Here is a 23,704-nt window from a genome sequence, read left to right as displayed (position 1 = left end):
AGCTAAATCCCCGGCCCCTCCTCTTTCATTTTTAAGGACCCTTGTAATTACATGGAGGGAAAAGTTACTGAATACTGCTGCTATGGCTTGAATATTTTGGCTCTCCGAAGTTCATGTTGAAATGTAATCTTAAATGTGTTGGTAGTAAGAAGTAGGTTTTTGGGAGGTCACCAGGGCTTAAGAGTAGAGCCTTTGTGAATAGGATTAATGCCCTTATAAGAGACTTGAGGGAAATTTTCCTCCATTTGATAACACAGTGTCTGTCCTTTTTGCCATGTGAGGGCACAGCTAGAAGGTGCTACCCATAAGGAATAGACCTGACCAGATAACCTATTGGTGCCTGGCTCTTGGACTTAACAGCCTCCAGAACTGTAAGCAAGGAATTCCTATTGTTTATAAATTACCATGTCTAAAATACAATGGACCCTCAAGTTCTGACTGGCCAGACATATAAACAACTTAGTTAATTAGGTTAATGGAAGACTCATCTGCCTCTTGTGATCTATAGCGTGTTCCCAGGTAAACATCCAGATCTCAGCTGTATTGACTTACAACCAACCTGAGTTACAACCAGCCCTTGGGATCAAGTTTAGAAGTCAAGGGACCACTGTATTTTATTATAGCAGCAGGGACAGACTAAGAAAACAGCAGTGAATTTCTAAAGAAGTATGTTTTTTATTTTTAATAGGATAGATTTATTGATCAGTAACTCTCTCCACACTATTATCTCATGTACTTTTTATAATAGTCATTTGAAGAAGGTATTCATATTCTATTTATTTTTCTATGAGAAGACTGAGATAGGTATTGGTTTAGGAATTTGCCCGAGGCTACCCTATGCTAGAAAGTGCCAAGAGAGAGCTTCTAGCCCTGGCTCCTGGGGCTTGGATGGCTGGAGCATGCTGACCTTTGCGTTACTGTTGCGCTGCAGTTGCTGCCCCATGCCCTCTGCTCCCTCCTGACATCGGAGGTGAGAGAGGCAAGGGCTGGGAGGTAAGGGGTGGATGGAATGACCTTTCTCCTCCATTTGCCCTAGAATGGCCGTGCTTTCAGCTCATTGTTATATTCATGGCCTTCAGATTCTTCCACACCCGGTTTACATCTTACTGTTAGCCTGAAAGACTTCTTGAGTGTTTAAAATTATAAGACAGATGGTTCAGTTTCCTTCAACTCTTCACCATTTATATTTACAAAACTAACTTTGGGGTTAGGTAAGTTCTAATCATGTTTCTTCCATCTAGCTGAGATCGTCTTGTTGTTGACCATATTTTGATATATTGTTGAAACTATTCTTTAAGGCAACTATTCTTTATCTAACCTTGGTCTATATACTCCTGTGTTTCCCCAAGGAGTCTGCGGGGTAAAAGTTATTTTCCTAAGAATTCTAAGATGGTCTTTGCTTTTTTCATTGCATTGGCATTTGTATCAATGGTGCAGAAGTAATGACAAGTTAAATTTCGGTCCATTATGTACTCATAGTTAAAAAAAAACTTCAGTTTCACTTAGCAATAGCTTTGATGAAAGAGCAGAAAGTATTAATTTATAAAATCAGGTGATGAACCTGTTGGCCATAGTTTGCTGCTTTGATTTGATATTTTCAAAATATTCATCAAAGTATTACTTTAATAACTGAATTGTTGGACACTCCCTAAATTTTGCACCCAAGGCGAGCGTATCATTTGCTATACCCACATTCCAGCCCTGTGTTGTTCTGAAGATAGATTCATTGGTATTACTAGAAAACAAGTCATCACATGTGCAAAACCATAATTTTGGCTTGAAACTTGCTCAGACATTAGTAACCCCATCTGTTGCCATGTATGAAAATTTCACTCACTGTGGGGCTGGCACTGTCTGCCTCCGGGGGAGCCGGTAGGGTGATTTACCAGCAGACTTCATAACTAATGCGTAAGCAAGAAGTGGAATAAACCATGCATGGTGCTCACACCCTTCTCAGGTAGTGTTGCTAATATAGGAACCCATAAGCCATGGAGGACTCTGCAGAGCATTAGGATGATTTAAAAAATTATTTTCAAATAAAAAATGAAAAGGCAATAAATCTAAAGACCAAATCCCAAGTTTGCTGATACCCAACTTGACCCATCAATGAAACTCCTGAATAAAAGGTGGCATAGTGCATTCTGATTACCCAAATGAACCTCTCCCGCATAGGCTAACTCTTTGGATTTCTTCCCTTGGACTGTGTTTAGCAGTAAGGAAGAGTGGTTTGTAGCCCACTCAGCATGGACAATGTAGACATTCCTCACTGTAGACAGTTGTTCTATTCTGGAGGCTGTTGGGCAGCTCAGATTTTGACCCCAAAATGTTTGGACACATGTCCTGTGTGATTAGCACCACACATGCAATTGCAGAGATTACACAGAAATAACAGATATCTGCAACAAGTTTCCTCACAGTGTCGGAGACATTGTGAGACTTGTACTCACTACTGCCTGCTCAGTTCTTTTGGTAATACTAAGTATATCTTTGGTAATACTAGGTATAGTAGACTGCATAATGGCACTCCAAGACCTAGGACTCTAAGGGCTTAGTCTTTGAAACCTGTAAATGTTATCTTATTTGGACAAGGGTCCTTGCACATGTAATTCAGTTAAGGAATTTGAAATGGGGAAATAATCCCGGGTTATCTGTGTGTGCTGGAAATGCAATCACCTTCCATGCTAGAAGTGTGGCAGAGGAGATTTTTCCCACACAGAGGGGAAGACAAAAACTTGACAATGCTGGCCTTAAAGATTGGAGAGATAGGGCCGGAGATTTAGCTCAGTGGTTCCGCTGCCTGCCTCGAAAGCTCAAGGTCCCAAGTTCAATCCCCAGTACCAAAAAAAAAAAAAAAAAGATTGGAGAGATAAAGCTATAGCCAGACAGTGCAGGGAGCCACCAAAAACCAGGAGAGGCAAGGAACAGATTCTCTCCCTCAAGCCTGTGGAGGGAGTGTGGTCCTGCTGACATCTTGATTTCAGCAAGGGATTTTGATTTCAGACTTCTACCCTCAGGAACCACGAGAGATTAAGTTAACGTTCTTTTAAGCTCCCAAGTTTGTGGTCATTTGTTACAGCAGCCACAGGAAACTAAGGCACTAGGAGTCTAGATTCTTAAAATGGGACCATTTGCTTAAGGTTGAGAATGAGTTGGCCTGGTCCAGGGAGCATCTGTAATAACACAGGCTGTTTGTGAAGCACATGTGTGCTCGCCACTGTGCCTTATCTCCAAACCATACAGCCCTTTATAATTTATTCATTGTGTAACTGGATAATCATTAAGCACTTTATCTCTTTACTTCTGCTAGGTGTGGATATTCAAAGACATAGTAGAGTGATCAGAATTGAACAGAGATTCATTGAGCTTCTCCTGGGGTACTGTAGCAAGAAACCAGAGCCCTGTGATTTCCCCCGTCTGCTTCCAGTTGATTGTCAACTGCATGTCTTCTTCTGCATGTCTTTCAACTAATGCTTCTGTGTTGTTGTTGCTGTTAATGTTCTTCATTTCATGGTAGCTGAAAATTTGGAACTGGGTCTAGAAAAGCAGTATTAGGAGAAGTATTTGCTTCAGAGGTTTATTTTGTAGCCAGGTTGATTTTCTGTCTCTTTTCTGTGAAGGATTAAGTCAGAATTCCCAGTACCCTCCCTTGCTAAACATCAGTTACTTCTGGGGCCTCCCCAGAGCTCTCACAGTTTTTCCCTAGACCAGTGGTGTCTACGTGGAAGAAGTTCACAACTAGGTAGTCCATGTATGTAAAATGAATGATCTGGTGATTTTTAGTCTAATCTGATAATCTGGAAATTATTTGTTCATCAATATTAATTTCTCCACTCTAAGAAAGTTTTTATTTTTTTTTAGTCTCTTAATTACCGTCAGTCAGATCTTGCCTCTGTTTTGGGCCCTAGCTTTGCCTATGTATATCAAGTAGACTTTTTTTTATGGATAACACATTAAAAAAATGGAATTGGGACAAAGAGATGGCTGACATGCTGTATATAATGTGCAAAAGTTTGGAATCATTGTAAGTCTGGAGTATGTAGGTGCCTGTCTGCATGCAAGTGGTGAGATTTAGTCAGAGAAAGTAATTCTTTACTTTAGCTGTCCTCCCAGGCACATCAGTATCACCTGAGCAAACGGACTCTTTCTCATAGTGTATAGTTGCAATGTTAAGTTTCTCAGTGTTAAGTTCGCTTTATTTTCCATGTCTTATTGGCTTCTATTAAATGCTCAGACTTTTAAATTGGATATTCTTGAATTAGGTGAAAGGGAATCGCTTCTTGGCCTTTTGGCCAAGATCAAGTGTAGGTGAAAGGGAAAAATGCTTAACCTGGTACCTGTATGTACCATTCAACTTCTCTGGATTTCCTTTTAGGAGAAGGTCTTGGCTTAAGAGATATAGGTGAGAAGATGAGGACGAGAAGTAGGACTGAGCGCGTTTTTCCTAGTCTTGATTTCTGGAAGAACAAGTGAAGCTTTATTTAGCCAGTCGTCCCATACCTGAACATCTGATTTACAAAGATAAGCTAGAAAACAAAAGATAGCACACATACATACACAAGGAATAGCTAGGTGGAGGAACCTATCTAGGATATTCCTTTCCTCCTTGAAGTCTTTCTGGCAGATAAGAGAGAAAAACCAAAAGAATATATCTTTTAAGCTGTTCCACCTAAGAATAAAGCCAAGGGAGCATTGGATTTCAGCCTGGAATGAGAACGTACTATTTGCCCTGATTAAAATGCAAGGAGGCTGTAGGCCCAGTAGAGTTAGGGACAAAGGGACTGTCATTAGTGGTAGATCTCTTATTTTTATGGCATTTAAATGGCCAGAAGCTGCACTAGAGAGCTTAAACAAGCCAAGGGGTTGTTAGTCCCCACCCTGGTGGCCTGGCCACTTATTTTATGTGCACTGAAGCATACCAAGGGTGATTGGATAACCAGGAGCAACAGTTGGTGGGGAAAACAACTTTAGAAATGCTCAAGTCCCCCAAGGGAGGAGCTTTCTTCTGGACTTTAACTAGGGCAGGATTTGAAGTGAATAAGTACCATCATGGTTGGTCTGGGAAAGAGGCAATACATGATCTCCCTCAGAAAAAATATGATTAAAATAAAGTGAGAACAACAAAAGGCTTTTTATAACTATATCTGTGGGAAAAAGAACAGGTGTCAATTCTTAGGACCTGAGGATGCTGGGAATGAGGGAGCAAATAAAATCATTCCTCTTGAATCTTTCATGAAAATTGGTTACTCTGTTAAAACTCCTGAAATGTGGTAGAGGCCAAATGTGAGAGTCATCTCTGAATTAATAGGTTTGGACTATGTTGGTAAATGTTATCTTCAGGAACATTTTTTATTAAAGAATTTTAAATGTCAAATACTGAAGACTTGGATTAGCCACAAGCACACTGTTCATGTCTCATTATGATGGTGCCACAGGATTTAAGGCTATGTGGTTAAAAAGTATAAACAGATTTAATGGGAAACGTGTTTGCTAAGCTAGATGCATAGATACTCTGCTGAATCATGAGTAGAACCAAAGTGCAAGAACAAACAACAATGATAATCCACAAAAAGTTTCTGGCAAATATAAGTCAAATTTTCATATTGTTCTGTGAAGAAATATTTTTGATAATGAATCTCATCCCAGCCAGAGTTTTATCCATACTTGGTCCATGAGCAATATCATTCTTGACTTCTCCTTGCTGCAAAGTTTAACTAATATACATAAGATCTCCTTGTGCTTTAAAATTCCACCTCGCACCAGGAAGAATATAACAACGGTCAGCTTATCTATCACCTCAAATCTTTTTTTTTTTTTGGTACCGGGGATTGAACTCAGGACCTTGCATTTGCCAGGCAGGCACCAGAACCACTCAGCTAAATCCCCGGCCCTCACTTCAAATCTTTAGGAAGTTTCTCTCCCAAGAAACACTGACTTTGAGCATGTGCATTTTGCAAGTGTGCATGTACTTACAGAGCGTTTGCTAATGCTTACAAACTGATTGAAAAGCAAAGTTTATTCAAAAAATTTAAAAACAACAACAACAAATCAAGGCACTGTTATCAGCATAGGCTTCCTGTTCACTTGTCATTTTATGTGCAGATCTTCCTCCGTGGACATAGCAATTTTCAGCGAGGCTGGGGCTGAATTGGACCCATTATGCAGATACTGCAGGATGTGCCTAATTACAAACATACAAAAAAACCTTTCATTTCCCGAACATTTGTTCCACAGCCCAACTGAAACACTAGTATTCCCTTGTGCTTCAAATGTCTTCCCTAAAATCTTGATCTAAGGCCTTCCCATTGTGTCTGGGGATGCTAATTATCTGGGCCCAGAGAAAGAAGCGCTTGTTTGGGGGAGGCAAGGGGTGGCAGCTGAGGGATGTCATCCGCAAGACCAGCCCAGCAGTTCCTTTCTGTCCTGCTGTTCATTCTGGCTATGGGGGTGGGGGTGTGGAATAAGATCCCAGCCCCTGGGTGAATGTGTAGACAAGGGCCGCTGCATTAGCATGCATGTGTATTTCCCTTCTCAACAGAGCCATTCTTATTATCTAATTGTTCTTCTCAGCTTCTAAATGTAACTTACGACCTATCCGGAGCACATACTCAAGAGTAAATTTCAACTGAGCCCTTCCTCTCTGCTGGCCTCCTCTTTGCTCTCACCACTCTGCCTTTCCTGCTGTTCCAGATAAGTTCATTGCTGCTCTTGCAGTTTGCTCTGCCCTGAGGGCTGTTCCTCCACACTTTCACTCAGAATTCTGCTCAAGCTTGGCCTCCGCAGGGAGGCTCAGAACACTCCATGCCCCACCTCTAGCTTTGCCTGCCTTAAGTTTCTTCACAGCCTTTGTCACTTCCTGAATGAGGTCATATGCTTATTAGTTTGCTTGTTTATTATCTCTCTCCGCCTTAGAGGGAAGACCTTTGCTTGTCTGATTTACTCTCTATCCCAGAATATGGTGCTTACTTAGTACTTGTTGGGTTACTGCATGAAAGGTGTATATGAAACCTAGTGCAGATATCTCAGGGACTCCCACTGATGCACTGTTGGGTAGACCAAGAAGGATGGCTTCTTAATGAAGTCGGGATTTTTTAAAAATAAAATAAGCAAGGAAACCAGGCCAGCCTGTTACCCATTACAACCTTTTCTTATTAACTATTATTATGTTTATAATTTCCCATTGTCATGTAGTCCATACATATATACCCATATACATTTGCATATACATATACATTGGGACATACACATATGTACACACAGCATATATGGTTACACATACACATAATCACAGAACATGGCATACAAGGGTGATCACGATATTTGGTGAATATTTAAATTTGAAAAATTTATTACGGTCAAAGATACGTTGCCACAGTGGCACCACACCTGCCTCGAAAGAGCAAGGTCCTGAGTTCAGTCCCTGGTACCAGGGGGGAAAAAAGATACATTGCCATTAATCCCCCTCAGAGTATTCCACCATATTTTGAATATACTTATCCCATCTTTCTTACCAGTTTATGAAACATTTCTGTAAGTCCCCTTTTGTGCCTTTATGAGATGTGATCAAAAATACCGTGAATGCTGCTGCCTAGTATCATCCACTGGAAAGACAGGCTTTTAAGAACATTACAGTGTGTCTTCGTCCACCTTCTTCATCAGATCTGGTACTGTGCCACTTGGGGCTCTTCTCTAAAGTAAAAATGACCATGAAAAGAAACGTTTTGCATCAAGTCAGGACAATGAGACAGCCACAGTAGCACAACTAAAGATACAAAAGATGACGTCCAGAACTGCTTCAGACAGAAAGTGCTAAGAGTAATGGGATAAATGTGTTTGAAGTGAGGGGGAATTTCTTGAAGGACAATGGCAATATGGCTTTTACAATGATTTTAAAAAAATTTTATATTCATCAGATTTTTTCTATTTTATGAAAAAAAAATTTCAAAACAGCAGGTGACGAAACCACTGAGCTAAATCCCCAGCTGATAAAAATTTCAAAACAAAATAAGAGACTAGCAGTACTTAAAACACTGTATACCAATATCTTCAAAGTAATTACTCATAGTACAAGATAAGGACAAAAAAGATTCTCATCATATTTTTGATCAGCCCTCGTACCCTTATATATACATACACACATGGATACATAACCTCAAACATATATATATTTCCCCTTGGTCTGCCTTTATAAAAGTACACCTAAAAGTGTCTGCTGTATTTTTGTTGTATTTAAAAGTATTGTCATGCCATGAGTGATGGGGAGAGTTCTTTTATATTTTTTTGGTACCGGATATCGAACTTGGGACCTTGTGCTTGCTAGGGAGGCACCAGAACCACTGAGCTAAATCCCCGGCCCATGGGGAGAGTTCTTAAAGATAAATTTTTCCAGCTCTCTAGGAAGAACCTTAAAATATTAACTCTAGTCCTCCTCCTCCTCCTCCTCCTCCTCCAGAGAATGTACTAGCTCATCCAAGGAGGATTTGGGGCCCATCTTACCCTCAATGTGCAGCACAAAACACAATAAACCACACAGGCATGCATCCATTAACTAGTGCATTCATGCAAAAAATATTTAGGCACTGGAAATACAATTATGAGGAAGCTGGACACAGTTCCTGCTCCCCCAGAGTTGAAGTTAGCTAACAGTTGGCAATCTATTACTAATGGAACCCTGTAAGAGCAAACAAGAACTCTTCTAAACCAGTCCTGGTGACAACTGCTTCATGTTGCCAGCTGGGAAACAGCAGGAGAGCCACAAATGAAGAAGAGTCGAGTGAAATATGTTTTGTGTTCACCAATGGACACCTTCAAAACATTGGAAAAAACCACATAGCGTAAGTGATTAGATATGAAAGTATCAAAACATATATAAATATTTAACATTTTAATCTATCCAAAATCCCAGAGGAGAAAAAATTATAGTATTATCTGTGTTCGTTGTATTAGCTGACAACTTATACGTCCTTACAGTGTCACTTCAAGCACCCACTGAATGGCGATCTCTGCTCAAAGCAGGGTGGATAGGGGTGAGTATTCCAGCTCCACAGAGCACACGTCCTGCTGGGAAGCTGCACGGGGAACACAATAAAGAAGAACAAACAGAGTGTGTCAGGAAATGTGCTAAGGAAATGAGAGACAAATGAGGCAAAAGAAGAGAATGTGGTGAAGAGGCTGTGAAATTTTTGTAAAGTCAGGGGGTTACTTTTCAAGAAGTAAATATAAGTGAAGACCTGAGGGAAGCGAGGGAGTGAGCCTGGCAGAAATTGGGAGGACCTTGCAAGCAGACAGGGTGGAGGTGAAAACCCCAAGGCGGCTTTGGTCATGCTGGTGACTGCAGCAGAGTGAATGTAAGGAAAAGGTTATGGCACCTTAAAGGGCAGAGGCATGGTAAGGATTTTGACTTCTGATAGGGATGAAGTGGAAGCCACAGCAGGGTTTTGAACAGAGGCATTCCATGATCCACAGCGGTTTTACAGAGTAACTGTGTTAAACTGTGTGGCTCGCTGTCAAGTAGCCATTGTGAGAGGCATGACTGAGAATAGACTGACAGGAAGAAGCCAGATAGAGACCAGGGAGGCCAGGTAGGAGGCCACTGGATTGGTCCAGGCAAGAGAAGATGAGGACTTGGTCCAGGGTGGTATCTTGGGGGGGGTGGGGGGTGGAAGTGAGCAGATTCCAGATGTGTTTTGAAAGTACGACTAACAGACCTTGTGTTGGACCAAGTGTGAGAAAAGCTGAGGATAACATGATGGTTTCATTCTAAGGAGCTGGAAAGATGAAGGAACTGGTTTGGTGGGATAGCAGGAACTTAGTTTGGGACAAGTAAAGTTTGAGATCTAAGTGGAGGTTTAAGGCAGATTGGGACATATGGATATATCTGGAGGTGATGACTGCCATCACTTAGCAGACGCAGTACTTCCTCTTTGCCCAGCACTTTTCCCAAGTGCTTTATAAGTAGCAGCTTAATTCCCTAGTGGGGTTTGGACTCTTTTTAGCTGCACTGTACAGATCAGTAAATGGAGGGACTGGTGGATGAAGTCATTAGCCCTAGGCAACAGCTAGATCCAGCCAGTGCACCAGGCAGTGTGGATTTGGGGCCTTTGTTCTTAAGCTTGAGGAAGGGAGAGAGGTGGATTTTGATCTTTCTTTAACTTTATTTTTTGCTGCATGGATGTGGCTGTGATGGCAGCAACCCACTTCTGTCTGGCTCGGGCATCAAAGATCTGGCGCCTGGGAGATGAACAGCTGCAGGCTCAACACTGTTCTTCCTCCCTCATTTCAGCCAAGCGTGTGGCCTGAGGACACTCAACTAAGAATGTAAATAGAATAACTCACCTGGCATTTTGAAGTTGATAAATAACAGGGATTAGACCACATGAGAACAGTTTAGCAGCTACAGGGACTGTGCCTCTCCCAGCTTCACTACTCTTATTTTCTCTTTTAAGGGAAATATTGGTGTATTATCTAACAGATGTAAAGAGCTAATGTGAAAATACAAATGATTAAATTGCTTCCTTTTGGAGTCTTTTTTGATATGTGGTTTTAATAAGTTTTACTCACCATTGAATACATACAAAGGGTCGTTATTCAAATATATGAACATATAAAGGACAGCAGTAGGACCCATCACTCAGTTTAATGAGTAGAATATTGTCATCATCGGGGCCTCCCGTGATTTCCTGCTGGTCACATCCTCCTTTCATCACACTCCTTTCCCTCTTCCCTACACCATCACCTTCCCGAGCCTTGTGATAATAACTTGATTACTTCTCTTGATGCTTTTCTTGACAGCTTTTCTACCTACACATCCATCATGAATGATATAATTTAGTTTTGCCTGGTTTTGAACTTTGTATCAATGGAACAATTCTGGAGTTATTATTTTGTTACTTACTCTTTTGACACATGATTTGTGAGATTTGACCAAGTTATTACCTATAGTTATAATTCCTTTAGTTCACATTGATCAGTATTTGTGTCCCATGATAGTTACAGTGGGATACACCACAATTTATTTATCCATTCTGGTCCTGACAGGCATTTGGTACTTAGGAGTGTGTTTGGATGAACCACCTTCTTCGCCTTCTCCCCCTGCTCCTCCTCCTCTTCTTCCTCTTCTTCCCCTTCCCCTTCTCCCCACTCCTTCCTTCTTCTTTCTGTGAATGTCCTTCACTTGTTTCCAGGTGAACATGTCCAAGCAGTTTTCTTGTATAAAAAAGTAGGAGGGGAGTGGCTGTACCATAGAGATGTGTTCATCCTCAAATTGATGAGGTAACCTCAAGCTGTTTTCTAGAGTGGTTTCTGTTTGTTCTCCAACTGTTGTATGTGACAGATGCTGTGACTCCACTTCCCTGTCTACTTGGGATTGTGATACTGTTCTATTTTTGTCATGGAGGGGATAAAAGAAGAAGGGGAAGGAGGAAGATTAATGATATCTGATGTAGTTTTTTTTTTTTAAGAGTAAGAAAATTTATTGAGAAAAAGATAGCTTCTGTCTAAGAAAGACAGAAGGGGAACCGGAAAGTGGGTTGCCCGTATCTGATGTAGTTTTAATTGGCATTTCCTAGATTACCAGGGAAGATGAGCATGTGTGTGTGTTTGTGTACACTGTTTGATTTTTTTCTTTTCATAAAATGCCTATTTGAGTGTATGCCTTTGAGTTCTTGCATTTCTATTGCAGTTTTATGGGAGGTCCTGGTAGGTATGATGTGTGGTAGATATCTCCTGCCCTGTGGATAGTCCTTTCATCTCCTTTATGTTGCCTTTTGGTGGAAAGGGGATTTTTTTTTTTTCATATGAAATCTGGTATTTTTTTTCTTTTATGCTAAGTGCTTTCCCTGTCTTAATAAAGAAAATCTAATCTTTCCTTACTCTAAAATCATAAGCATATTTTGTCTATATTGTCTTCTGTAATACTTCTTCTGCAGCCTTTCACATATTGACGTTTAGTCCACCTGGAGTTAATTTTTCTGTACAAGTTTAATTTTTTCCCACACAGATATCCAATTTTCCCTATAGTATTTCTATTATTTTAAGATATATACTTACATCATTAAAATCTTCATTTTTTTCCTGTTTAAGTAGTGTGTTTCTTCTGAACATGAAAAATGTGCTAAGATTTAATTGAGATTCCAGTTAACCTTTAAACCAACTTGGAGAAACTGATGTCTTTACAACATTTATTCTTTCAGTCCGTGTGTATATATGTATTCATTTATTTAGGCCTTCTTTATGGTCTGCTAATAAACTTTAGGAATATTTCCTCTGAGGCTTTGTACAGTCTTTTGCTATGTTTATTACCACTTATGCTTTATATATCTGTTACTATTTTAAATGCTGTCTTGCTTTAAGTTTTTGTTTTCTACATATATCTTGCTGGCTTTGGAAACACAGTTCATTTTTATGTTGATTTTCCTAAGTCAAAAGTACCTAGCAGAAATTATTAATTTGATAATTTATCATTTGGGTTTTGTAATTTTATGTATATAAAAATATCATCCAAAAATTATGAGAATTTTCTTTTGCTTTTTTTTGTTTCCTGCTTTACCCTACAGGCTGTGACCATAAAAATAATGTTGAATAGGAGGTTAATGGATACCACCTTTTTGGTATGAATCTTCAAGGGAAAGCTTTTTAACTTTGCATGATGTCTCCTGTGGTGTTTTGGGGTTATCGCTGCTAGGTTTGGGGAATCTCTTGTTTCTAGTTTGCCAAAAAATTACTACTTGCATAGGTACTAAAATTTGTTCGGTGCCTTTTCCATATTTATTATGAGAACAATATAATTTTTCTTCTTTAATATGTTATTGTCCTGACTTACATTAATTGATGGGGGTGTTGGGGATTAAATTCAGGGCCACTCTATCATTGAACTATCTCCCCAGCCTTTTTTATTTTTTATTTTGAGATAGTATCTCACTGAGTTGCTCAGGTGGGATTCAAACTTGTGATCTTCCTGCCTCTGCCTCCCAGAGTGCTAGGTTTACAGGTATGAGCCACTGTGCCCAGCTTAATCGATTTTTAAAATGTTAACCAGTATATTCATAGCAGGGCAATATTATCCCTAAAATGGCTAAAATAGTTCTTGAATGACAGCAAAAATCCCTTAAATCTTTTTGTGTATGTGTAGCATAACTATACATAAAGTACATAAATACACATATAGCTTATCTAGCATTAAAATTTCAAGAATAGATAAATTGGATTTCATCAAAATTAAAAGCTTTTATTTTGCAAAAGACACTGCTAAAAGAGTAAGGAGACAAGTTACTAAGGTAAAATACTCAAAATCAGCAGTAAACAATTCAATTCAAAATAAGCAAAAGACAGCCTATGGTGGCCATGGTGGCACGTCCCTGTAATTTCAGCACTCAGGAGTCTGAGGCAGGAGGATAGCCATGTTCAAGGCCAGTCTTGACTACCTAGTGAGTTCAGGGTCAGCCCAAACTACATAGCAAGACCCCATCTCAACCCCTTCCTCCAAATAGGCAAAAGACATAAACATATGTCTCAACAAGGAGGATATGCAAATAGCAAATAAGCACATGAAAATATGTTCAATGTCATTAGCCATTAGGGCAATGCAATTTAAAATAATCTATCATTACACATCTGTTAGACTAAAATAAAAAATAGTGGTAGCATCAAATAGTAGATACAGAGAATTTGGATCACTGATGCATTACTGGTAGGAATCTAAAGTGGTACAACCACTTGGGAAAACTAAATCTGGCCATTACTTATAAAATAAACGTGCAAGTACCCAATGGCCCAGCAGTTGCACTCATGATCATTTATCCCACAGAAGGGGAGACCTATGCTCACACAAAAACCCAAACCCAAACACTCATAGGAGCTTTGTTTATAATAGCTCAGAATGGGAAGCAACTCCGATGCCCTTTGATGGATAGAAGTCCTTTGATGATGGGTGAATGGCTAAGCTAACTGGTGCATCCTTACTATGGGATTCTACTCCACAAAAGTAGGTGTGAACTGGTGACATCTGCAACAACTTGGATGAATCTCAAAGGAATTGTGCTAAATAGTAAAAGCTGATCCTAAAGTGTTACGGACTGTATGATTCTGTTTACATAGCTTTTTTTTTTTCCAGTACCAGGCATGGAACTCAGGAACTTGGGCTTGCCACACAGGCATGGCACCACTGAGCTACATCCCCAGCCCCCATTTACATAGCATTCTTAAAATGACCAAACTATGAAAATGAAAAACAGGCAAAGTGGGAGGAAAATGGCTATAAAAGGGCATGAGGATCTTTCCAGTGATGGTGCTGTTCTGTATTTTGACCATGGTAGTGGTAGTGGAAGCCTGAATCTGCACATGATAACACTGCACAGAACTAAATGTGAACACACACACACACACACACACACACACACACGTATCCATGTGAACTGGGGGAATCTGAATGAGATTGATGGATTATATTAATATCCTTTCCTAGTTGTGATATTCTATTTTTGCATGAATAATTTTGAGACTTATTATATATATATACGAATTTAGAATTATTTATTTCTGATTAATTGAACTTTTGTCATTTTTTTGAACTTTTGTCATATTGTGGTAGTCTGTAGTCTCTGATACAGCTGTATCACTTTTATTTTCATTTACTTTGTTTTAATGTGTCTTCCTCATCCCTCCATCACTGATGATTTTTTATAGTTTAGATATATTATGGACAACATACTGAATTTCATCTGTTATTCAGCCTGACAGTCCTTCTCTTTTAACTAGATCTGTTTACTTATGTTTATTAAATAATGATACAGTTTTATTTGTATCATCTTATGTTTTTCTCATCTTTCTTTCCTACTTTCAGATCATCTTCTTTGTTTTTCTAACTTGTCTTTATTTTCCCTAATTCTGTGACGATATTTTCCTTGGTTGTGCAGTCCTAACTTGATAGTTGTTTTCTGTCCACACACCCTGGCTTTTCTTTCTGTTGAAGAGCTGGTAGTCAAGTCTAATCATCCTGTTGATAGCAAGCTATATTTTTTTTTTAGTGGCTTTTAAGCTTTTTCCTTTGTTTTGTTTTTACATAATTTTGATGTCTGCTTGGGGCTTTCTTCTTAGTTACTCTGCTTGACACGCCTTGGGGTTTCTAATCTGACAAGTAATATCTTTCACAAATTCTAGGAAATCCTCAATCAGCATTTCAAAAAATGATGCAATTTTCTCTCCCTTCTTTTCAGGAGCTCAGATATAAACAAGACCTTCTTATTATGTCTTCTATTTGTTTTTGTCTCTCTGTTTTCACTTTTTGTCTCTCTTGTCCCTTCAGTTTTATATTTATGATAGTATATATTTTCTTTTCCAGACATTTATTTAGTCCTCTTTTACTTCCACCTGTTCCTTTCTCATTTTTGCAGTTTCCTTAAATAAGAAATATTTTCTGTGAATAGTCTGTCTGAATTCTTTGCAGGTCTGATTCTGTTAGCTCTTCCTTTTCAGTACCTTGATTGTTCTTGTTTATGGTAACCTGGCTTTTGTGTTTTCTGATTTTATTATTATCATTACTATATACACATCAGTATAGGAACAGTCTGCCTGAAGGGCTGGTTTGAAGCTATCCTCCAGAAAGGATTATTTGCTTTTCCCAGGTATCAGAGGCCACTACCAACCTGAAAATACTTCAACTAAAATCTCAGGCTGGAGGTTTTTCAGATGGCACAAATGTTGGCCATGAAAACCCCTACATGAGACAGTATGTCAGGCGATATGTTATTTCCTTCGACCCTACACCCAAACAGACGGCAGATCATTTTCTTTGCTAACTAATTTCAAGGGTGGAGGTTATTCCTAATTTACCCATTCAGCCTTTTGGGAATTCTCATTTTCATATCAGATTTATGTTAGTTCTCTCATCCTGGGTTGGGCATAGGTGTTCTTCTCCTTTGTCTTCTTTACACAAGGCTTAAAAAACCCAGACTCAAGAGTTTCTCTGGTTTGCTCATCGTGTGGAGAGTATGATGATCAGGTTGAATGCTTTGCTTGTGTTTCTGGGTTCCAGCTTTCACTTGGCCTTTGGTAATATTTCACTTTCTTGGTAGTCTTGTAATGTATTTTAAATAACGTTGTTACACCTTATCTACCATTTTATTTCCACAGTACTTCAAAGTTCTAATCCATTATAGGAAATGGCAGTCCTATAATAAACTTTTACAAATTCAGCTTTGCTTTTTATTTTATTTTTTTAATTTTTATTTTCCTAGATGGGGTGAAGAAGGAGAAGTTGCAATATGTATGTGGGTCAATTCCCTAAGGTGAATGTAATTAGTATGTGTCAAAAACATATGCCAATAAATTTGTTTTCTCTTTCAGTATTTCAGTTTTATCTGTGTTTGTATAGGGGTTTTAGTTATTTATTTATTTTTAATTATTTTGAGACAGGGTCTTGCTATGTAGTTCAGGCTGGCTTCAAACTTACTATGTAGCCCAGGCCAGCCTTGAACTTAAGGTGATCCTCCTGCCTCAGCCTCCCTAGTGCTGGAATTTCAGGAGTGTGTATAGGAGTTTTATAGCTCCCAGTTTAGTTTTAACAATCTGTATTCTAATATAGACCATTATAGAATGATTTGTGGTGCTTCTGGCTACATAACCAACAAACCAGACACTTGCTTGTCTTTTTCCTGGGCAGTATCTTAGGAATGAGAGGGATAACAAAATGGACGAGAGGTCCTGTCCATAAGGAGTGTCAATTCTAGTATAGAACACATAGCTATCTAGGACATCAGATAGTGATTCTAAGAAAAAACAGACAGGGAATAAATCAGGACTAATTTGAAAATAGAATGACATTTTTAAAGAAAAGTAGGTACAAGCTATGAGCCCACCAGAGAAAAGGCCTAAGTGCTTTATAAATGCCTAACAAAATAAGGACTAGAACAGCCGAGGATTTAGCTCAGTGGTTTCACCACCTGCTGCGCAAGTGCAAGGACCCGAGTTCAATCCCCGGTACCAAAATAAGGACTAGAAATTCTCCTTAGTTTTATATTTGCACTATGTCATGGATATTGCCATTTATTCCTTCTTCTCTGTTAAGTCTCAATTTTCTCTTCTTAAAGGACTAATATTTAGAATTTATAAAGAATTCAAAAAAATTAACCCCCCCCAAATTTAAAGACCTAGTTAAAAAATGGACATGTAAAATGAGTAGCTACTTCTCAGATGAAGAAATATAAATGGCCAATAAATCCATGAAAAAAGGTTCAGCATCACTGGTCATTTGAGACATGCAAATTAAAACAACACCGAGATTCCATCTCACTCCAGAAGGAATGGCTGCCATCAAGAAATCATCCAGTGGCCACCATTCCACGCTCCTAGGGCAGAGAAGGTGAACTGCGTGGGCACCAGAAGCACCCCCCCCCCAACCGTGGAAATGAGAAGACATGTAAACAAGCCTCAAAAACAGACTTGCAGATCACCTACAGCAACCCCAAAGGGAAATGAGATGGAACACTCTGATACTCAACCACCTGGACTCTCTGAACTGGCAACAAAAGAGGATCTGGGAAAAATGAAATCAGAAATAATTTCTCAGATAACAGCAAAGATTGTGCTCATAGTGCAAGACATGGTTAATGAATCTAGAGAGGACACAGATAAAAAGATAGCAGATCTGAGGAACATGATGGAATCCCAACATAGGAAACAAATGGAATCCATAAAACAGATGCAAACAGATTTCCAGGAGATTAAAAACTCCCATCAAAAGTCTACACAGTGGAATGAACCAATGTGAGGACAGAATTTCAGATATAGAAGATAAGATTGTAATTAGTGACTAGGAAAAGAAAAATTGCTTTAAAATTTTAGGGAACATGAGAAATCAATCTAGCATCTGCTAGGTGATGCAAAGAATAATAACATAAGACTGATTGGAGTCAATGAAGAAAGAGGAGAGAGTGCAGATGACGTAAAAAATCTTTTCACAGAAGTGTTGGCAGAAAACTTAGCAAGCAGGGGAAAATAACTTGTCACACAGATAAGTGAGGCATATAGGACTCCAGCTAGCCTTAATCAAAAAAAATCTACACATAGGCATATAATAGTTAGGATTCCAGAAACCCAACAGAAGAACAAAGTTCTACAAGCAGTGAGAGAAAAGAAACAAATCACATACAAAGGAAAGCCCATCAGAATCACAGCAGACTTCTCAGTGCAAACCCTCAAGGCAAGAAGAGCTTGGAGTGACGTATGTCAAGCCCTAAAGGAAAACAGCCTCCAACCCAGATTGATGTACCCTGCAAAACTATCTTTCAAAATTGATGGAGAAATAAGATACTTTTATGATAAAGAGCACCTTAGGAACTTCATGAATACCAAATAAGAGCTCCAAAAAATTTTAGACGATATCCTAGGAAAAGACAATGAGGATCACAACCCCAGGAAGCCCAGCAGAATGAATCCATTGGGCATGACAAATTAAACGCAAAGTGGGAGAATCCAACAAAAAGAAAAAGTCATGACAAGGCTTTGAAAACTTTTAACTTCATCTCCCTAATGAGTGTATAATTCAATCTTGTTATTGTACTGATTAGTATTTTTCTGATTCTAGAGTTGCACACCTTTCCTTGTGCTGTACTGGCTATTTATCATCTTGTGTCTACTTTTTAATTGGGTTGTCTATTAATGAGCTCTAAGAATTCTTTATATATTCTGGTCATAGGTTATATGCACTGTAAATATGGTCTGTTTAAGGACTATTTTCATTTTAATGATGTCATTTAAAGTTCTAAATTTTGATGGAATCTCATTTATCAGTTTTTTTCTTTTATACATCATGTTTTTTGTATCCTAGGTAGTTCTTGCCTACCCTAAATTCATAAACATTTTCCCTTATACTTTCTTCTTAAAGTTTTATACTTTTAGTCTTTCATATTTAGGTTCATAGATCCTTTCAAGTTATTTTTATGCATGGAAATAAAGGGTTGAGGTTAATTTTTTATGTACGGATGCCAGGTGTTCTAGTGCCATTTGCTGAAAACACTATCTTTTCCTTGGCTCTTGAATTGAGTTTATATTCTATAAAATGTTAATGTTAAATAATCTTTCAAAGCTCAGTGGACCATATGTGTGTGGTTCTATTTCTAGATTCTCTGTTTTATTCCAATGATCTATATTTCTTTCCTTACATCAACACTACCTTGATTACTGTAGCTTTAGAAGAAGTCTTAAAATTAGATACTAAATGTCTTCCAACACTGGTTTTTTTTTCCTCTTTTTCTTTTTACTTTTCTAGGTCCTTTGTACTCCTACATAAGTTTTAAATTTCAATATCCAATTCTTCATTTATAGCAAGTGTACATAGACCTGAATTTTTATATAAACCTTGTGTTTTCTAATCCTGCTAAATTCAAATACAAGTTCTAGGGGATCCTAGAGATTTCTTAGTATTTTCTCTGTAGCTGATCGTTTCATCTACATGTAAAGATTTTGCTTCTACCTTGCCAATCCTATCCTAATTGTGTCATTTTATTGCCAGACTATTTTGGTGCAGCCTAGGTTTCAAAGTTTAATGGACAGATGAAGAGTAGGCATATCTGCCCTTGTTCCCCACCTTGAGAAAGCAATGTATCTTCTCCATTCATATAAGGCGTTCTCACTGGAAGTATGGAGTACATGTCTTTAATCTGTTGAGAAGGTTCTGTTCTACTTCTAGTCTCCTGATAGCTTTTACCATGAGCAGCTGTAGAATTGAGTCCGATACTTTTTCTCCAACTAGTGACAAGATCATATGGCATTTTCCTTTCCTCTGCTAAAATGATGACTTTTAGGGATGAATCTTCCAATGCTGAATGAACACTGCCATCCCCATAATAAAACCTCTTTCTACATCCTGCCAGATCTGACTTCTAATAGTTTGTTTTGTTAAACAAATTTCTATCTATGTTCATACTTTTTTCTTCTATTATCTTTATCCAGTTTTAGGATTAGCACAATGTTGAGTTCCTAAAATGAGGGGAGAAGTGTTTCTTTCTTTTTCTGCTTTAAATGTTTGATATAATTTATCAGTTAAAATGTTTATGAGCCTGCTGTTGTCATATAGGTAGGTTTTCAAGCTAGGAATATACTTTCTTTAATAGGTGCTATTCAAATTTCATATTTCCTCCAGAGTTAGTTTCATTAATTTGTCTTCCAAGGTACTTCTCAGAAGTTTTCAAATTTATTTCAAAACAGATTTTTGAAATATGCTTTCTATATCCTTTTAAATTCTGTAAAATCTGTGGTAATGTCTCCTAGGTCTTGATATTTTAATTTTAAAAATGTATAATTGATGTTGTGTAATAGGAAGTAAGGGTCTAAAGGAGCAGAGGAAGTAGGAGGGGTAGGGGAAAGGAAAGAAGGGAAAAGAAAATATATGAGAAAAGGAAAAAAATGGAAACAAAGTCTTTGCAAACAGGGAAGGGAGAGCAGGGGAAGGGGAAAAAAATAAGAACAAAGATACTCATGTAATGGTACAAGATCCCAATGATGTATGTAAATGTATTTTATACCTAAAATGTAACAATAAACTTAATGGAGGGGAAAAAGAAAAGAAAGAAAACTCCCTTGAATTAAAAGAAAAAAAATCATCCAGTAACAAATGCTGGTGAGGCTGTGGAGAGGAAGGAGCCCTTCTCCACTGTTGGTGGGAGTGCAGACTGGTGCAATCATTGTGGAAGTTAGTATAGAGAGTCTTCAGAAAACTAAAAGTAGAAATTCCATTTGACCCACCTATTTCTCTTCTAAGTATCTTCCCCAAAGCGTTAAAGACATCCTATTACAGTGATGTATGGATACTTGTTTTTATAGCAGCACATTTCATAATATGAAACATTGGAAACAGCCTCTATGTCCGTCAACAGATGAATGGATTAAAAAATCTGGTATTTATAAACAATGGAGTACTACTCTGCCATAACGAAGGATAAACTTGAGTCATTTATAGGAAAATGGATGTGCTTTGAGACCATAATTTTAAGTGAAGTAACTCAGACATGCAAGCTTAAATATTGCATGGTTTCTCTTATATGAAAAACTCAATATATATATAGTAAGAAATAAAAGATAATAGGAAAAAGAGGTATTGTAATCTAGCACAGGCAATGTATCTAAAATTGTACTTTGTACCAGGCATGCCTGTAATCCCAGCACCTGGGAGACTGAGGCAGGAGGATCGCTGCAAGTTCAAGGCCAGCCTAGGCTACATAGTGTATTCAAGGCCAGTATGAACTACATAGTGAGACTCTATCAAAAAATAAAAAGTGTACCTTGACTTAGTACAATGGTCTTACATGTTTTATGTGTTCTTTGGCCCATTAGTCTGGTTTTCAAGCTGTATATATAATTAACTTTATAAGGTCTTGCAAAATAAATAAATGAACCTGATGCTGGAAAAATAAAAAGGGGGCAGAGAGAGGGGGAAAAGAAGGGAATTAAAATGTGTTATGTACATGTATGAATTCCCTACAGTGAATGTAATCATTATATTCTGCAAACATGTACTAATAAAAGTTAAAAAAAAAAAAAAACCAACCTTGTTAGCAAAAAAACCTTTCAATTTCCTGTATTTTTTAACCCAAATGCACTTTTGTTCTCCAGCCAAGAATGACTGTGATCTTGGCAAGTTTCTTACCCTTAAGATTGTTTCCCCTCTCTAAAATAAGACCATTACCTATTTCTCTGGATTGAAGGATAAAACAAGGTAACTTGGAATAGTGCTTGATCTTTGAATGGGCATTCAATATAGAGTGATTTCTTTCATTTTTAGTCCTTTCTTGTCCACAGTGTTTTCAGTGCTTGATGGTAAATTGTGATGATAGGATTTTTATACAGCACTGTGGAGAAAGCATATGGTAGGCAATTAACTAAGGACAAATAAGGAGAATTGGAAATTCTGACTTCTGAAGTTAAAACACTTTGTGAAGTGGGTTTAAAAGGAGAGGAAGCCACAGCCTGTGCATTTTCCCCTTAAGGACATTTTTCATTGCATTGCCCAAGGTCTGGCAGTCCCAGCAAACTCCATTTGTGTATATAATGTTCTGGTGAGTCTTCAGTTCCTGTCAAACTCAGCCAAGCAGAGGCATAGCACATAACAGTCCATGGACAGCCATGTGTCTACCAGCCTGGCTCTGATTCTGCAGTGTCACTGGAGCATTGTCTTGGGTTATTAGTGTGCCACCGAAAGTGAAGGAAATCCAAGGATAAAGGTGAAATTGCAAGAAGCATGTAGTTTGGGCTTGAATTAAGCTGAAATGCTAAATTCAGAAATAAAATTGGAGCCTAAAGAAACTCATATTTCCTTAATGAGATTTGCTTTGAATTGAGGGTCCTGAGATGCTCGTCTTAGTGCTGGTTTTGACAGTGACTCACTGTTGGATCTCCATCTGATTTCCTGTTTGTATCACAAGTGATTCTTCCTGTATTTCTTTGCCTTGTATGGCTGTTGTGATTCTATAAGATCTGAGCGACATCAGAGTAAGACAAGAACTCCAAATAAACAAAGGACAGTGTTTAAATTATACCCTCTTGGGTTTCTGTCTGTTACTAGCCCTCACATTGACCATGCCCTGTTGGACATGTCCGTCCTTTGACTCCCTGCGGAGATGCCCTCTGACCTCCGAGAGCAGCTGGACCACCCATTCTGAAGACACCAGCAGTCCTAGCATTGGGCCTTCGTACACAGACCTGCAGCTCATCAATGCGGAGGACCAGACAAGCAGCAGGGCTTCCGGGGCTGACTCAACTGGTAAGCCAAGCTCTGAGCCCTTTCTAGTTTTAGTATTTCCAGGTCTTCCTCAATCCCTGTCATCAGCTTTCTTTGCAGAATGAGTTCAAGTGTAGTCACCCAGTCAAAAAGCCAGCATCCAGAGTGGTTTGAGATCACATTGGCAAAAATGTATGGACTGGCTGATTGGCGGGCTGATTATTCAGACTGGGAAACTATTTGACAGTATGTCTTAATGTGTTACTTTCTGACTGTTTGGTACGCGTACCATTCCCTGCCAATTTATTTTCTCCTTGGATTACTGAACTGTATGTAACATGCACAAGGCTGGCTCTTTCATCCTCCCACCCACACATTTTGCCTCTTTGGAAGGAGGGAGGTGGATTTAAGCAGAGAGAAAGTAAAGTAAATATTTTGTGAAGCAGAATGAGAATCAGGACTAAGTCACTATGTCCAGGCTACAGATAATTTTGCAGTTAGATGGTTGTTCATTTGTGCCTTGATTGAGCTATATGGCGGTCTGTGGTGTCCCACCGTGTCCTTTATTTAGCTTTCCAGTGCTGGCTTGCTTTGCAGGTGGAACATGGGCCTCCCAGTAGACATTGTGTTGGGGGAGGGATTTGGCATGTCATTGGAAAGAAGTATGGCCTTGGGGCTTTATTTGTTTGGCCCAAATGTTATGCTAGTTTCTCTACAGATGAAATTATCCTGTGTGTCCACGATATGTGATTTCCCTACTCAAAAATGTTCTGTAGGAGTTAGTCTCTAGGCCATTTTTCATGTTTGGATAATATTTTCCCTCATGCTTTATGCTACTGGATTCTACAAGTATAAGAGTACATCGTTTGTGTAGACTAAAGGGTTCAGGTAGGATTTGGCTTGGTGTTTGACAATATTGCAGGGTATCTTTGCTTGTTTTTAGAGACAAAGTCTCACTATATAGTTCAGGCTGGCCTTGATCTGTATGTAGTCTAA

General features: G+C 38.6%; 1 protein-coding gene across 5 annotated transcripts in view; it reads left to right on the top strand.

Moving 5' to 3' along the window:
- Ston2 (stonin 2) overlaps positions 1-23,704 on the top strand; it is a 158,002-nt gene that overhangs the window by 43,435 nt on the left and 90,863 nt on the right. For 4 of the 5 annotated variants that reach the window (XM_087195445.1, XM_087195444.1, XM_087195447.1 and 1 more), the window contains one exon: positions 22,553-22,750. The exons of the other annotated variant lie outside the window; for it this stretch is intronic. In XM_087195445.1, the coding sequence (XP_087051571.1) occupies positions 22,553-22,750 (198 nt within the window). The remainder of the gene's footprint in view (positions 1-22,552; positions 22,751-23,704) is intronic. 5 annotated transcript variants of the gene reach the window in all.

This window comes from Heterocephalus glaber, unplaced genomic scaffold, assembly GCF_053883595.1.
Source record: "Heterocephalus glaber isolate CG9 unplaced genomic scaffold, H.glaber_assembly_v1.0 deba00001608, whole genome shotgun sequence".
Classification (NCBI taxonomy): Eukaryota; Metazoa; Chordata; class Mammalia; order Rodentia; family Bathyergidae; genus Heterocephalus; species Heterocephalus glaber.
The sequence above is the reverse complement of the archived record's forward strand: the minus strand, read 5'-3'. Positions and strand labels throughout refer to the sequence as shown.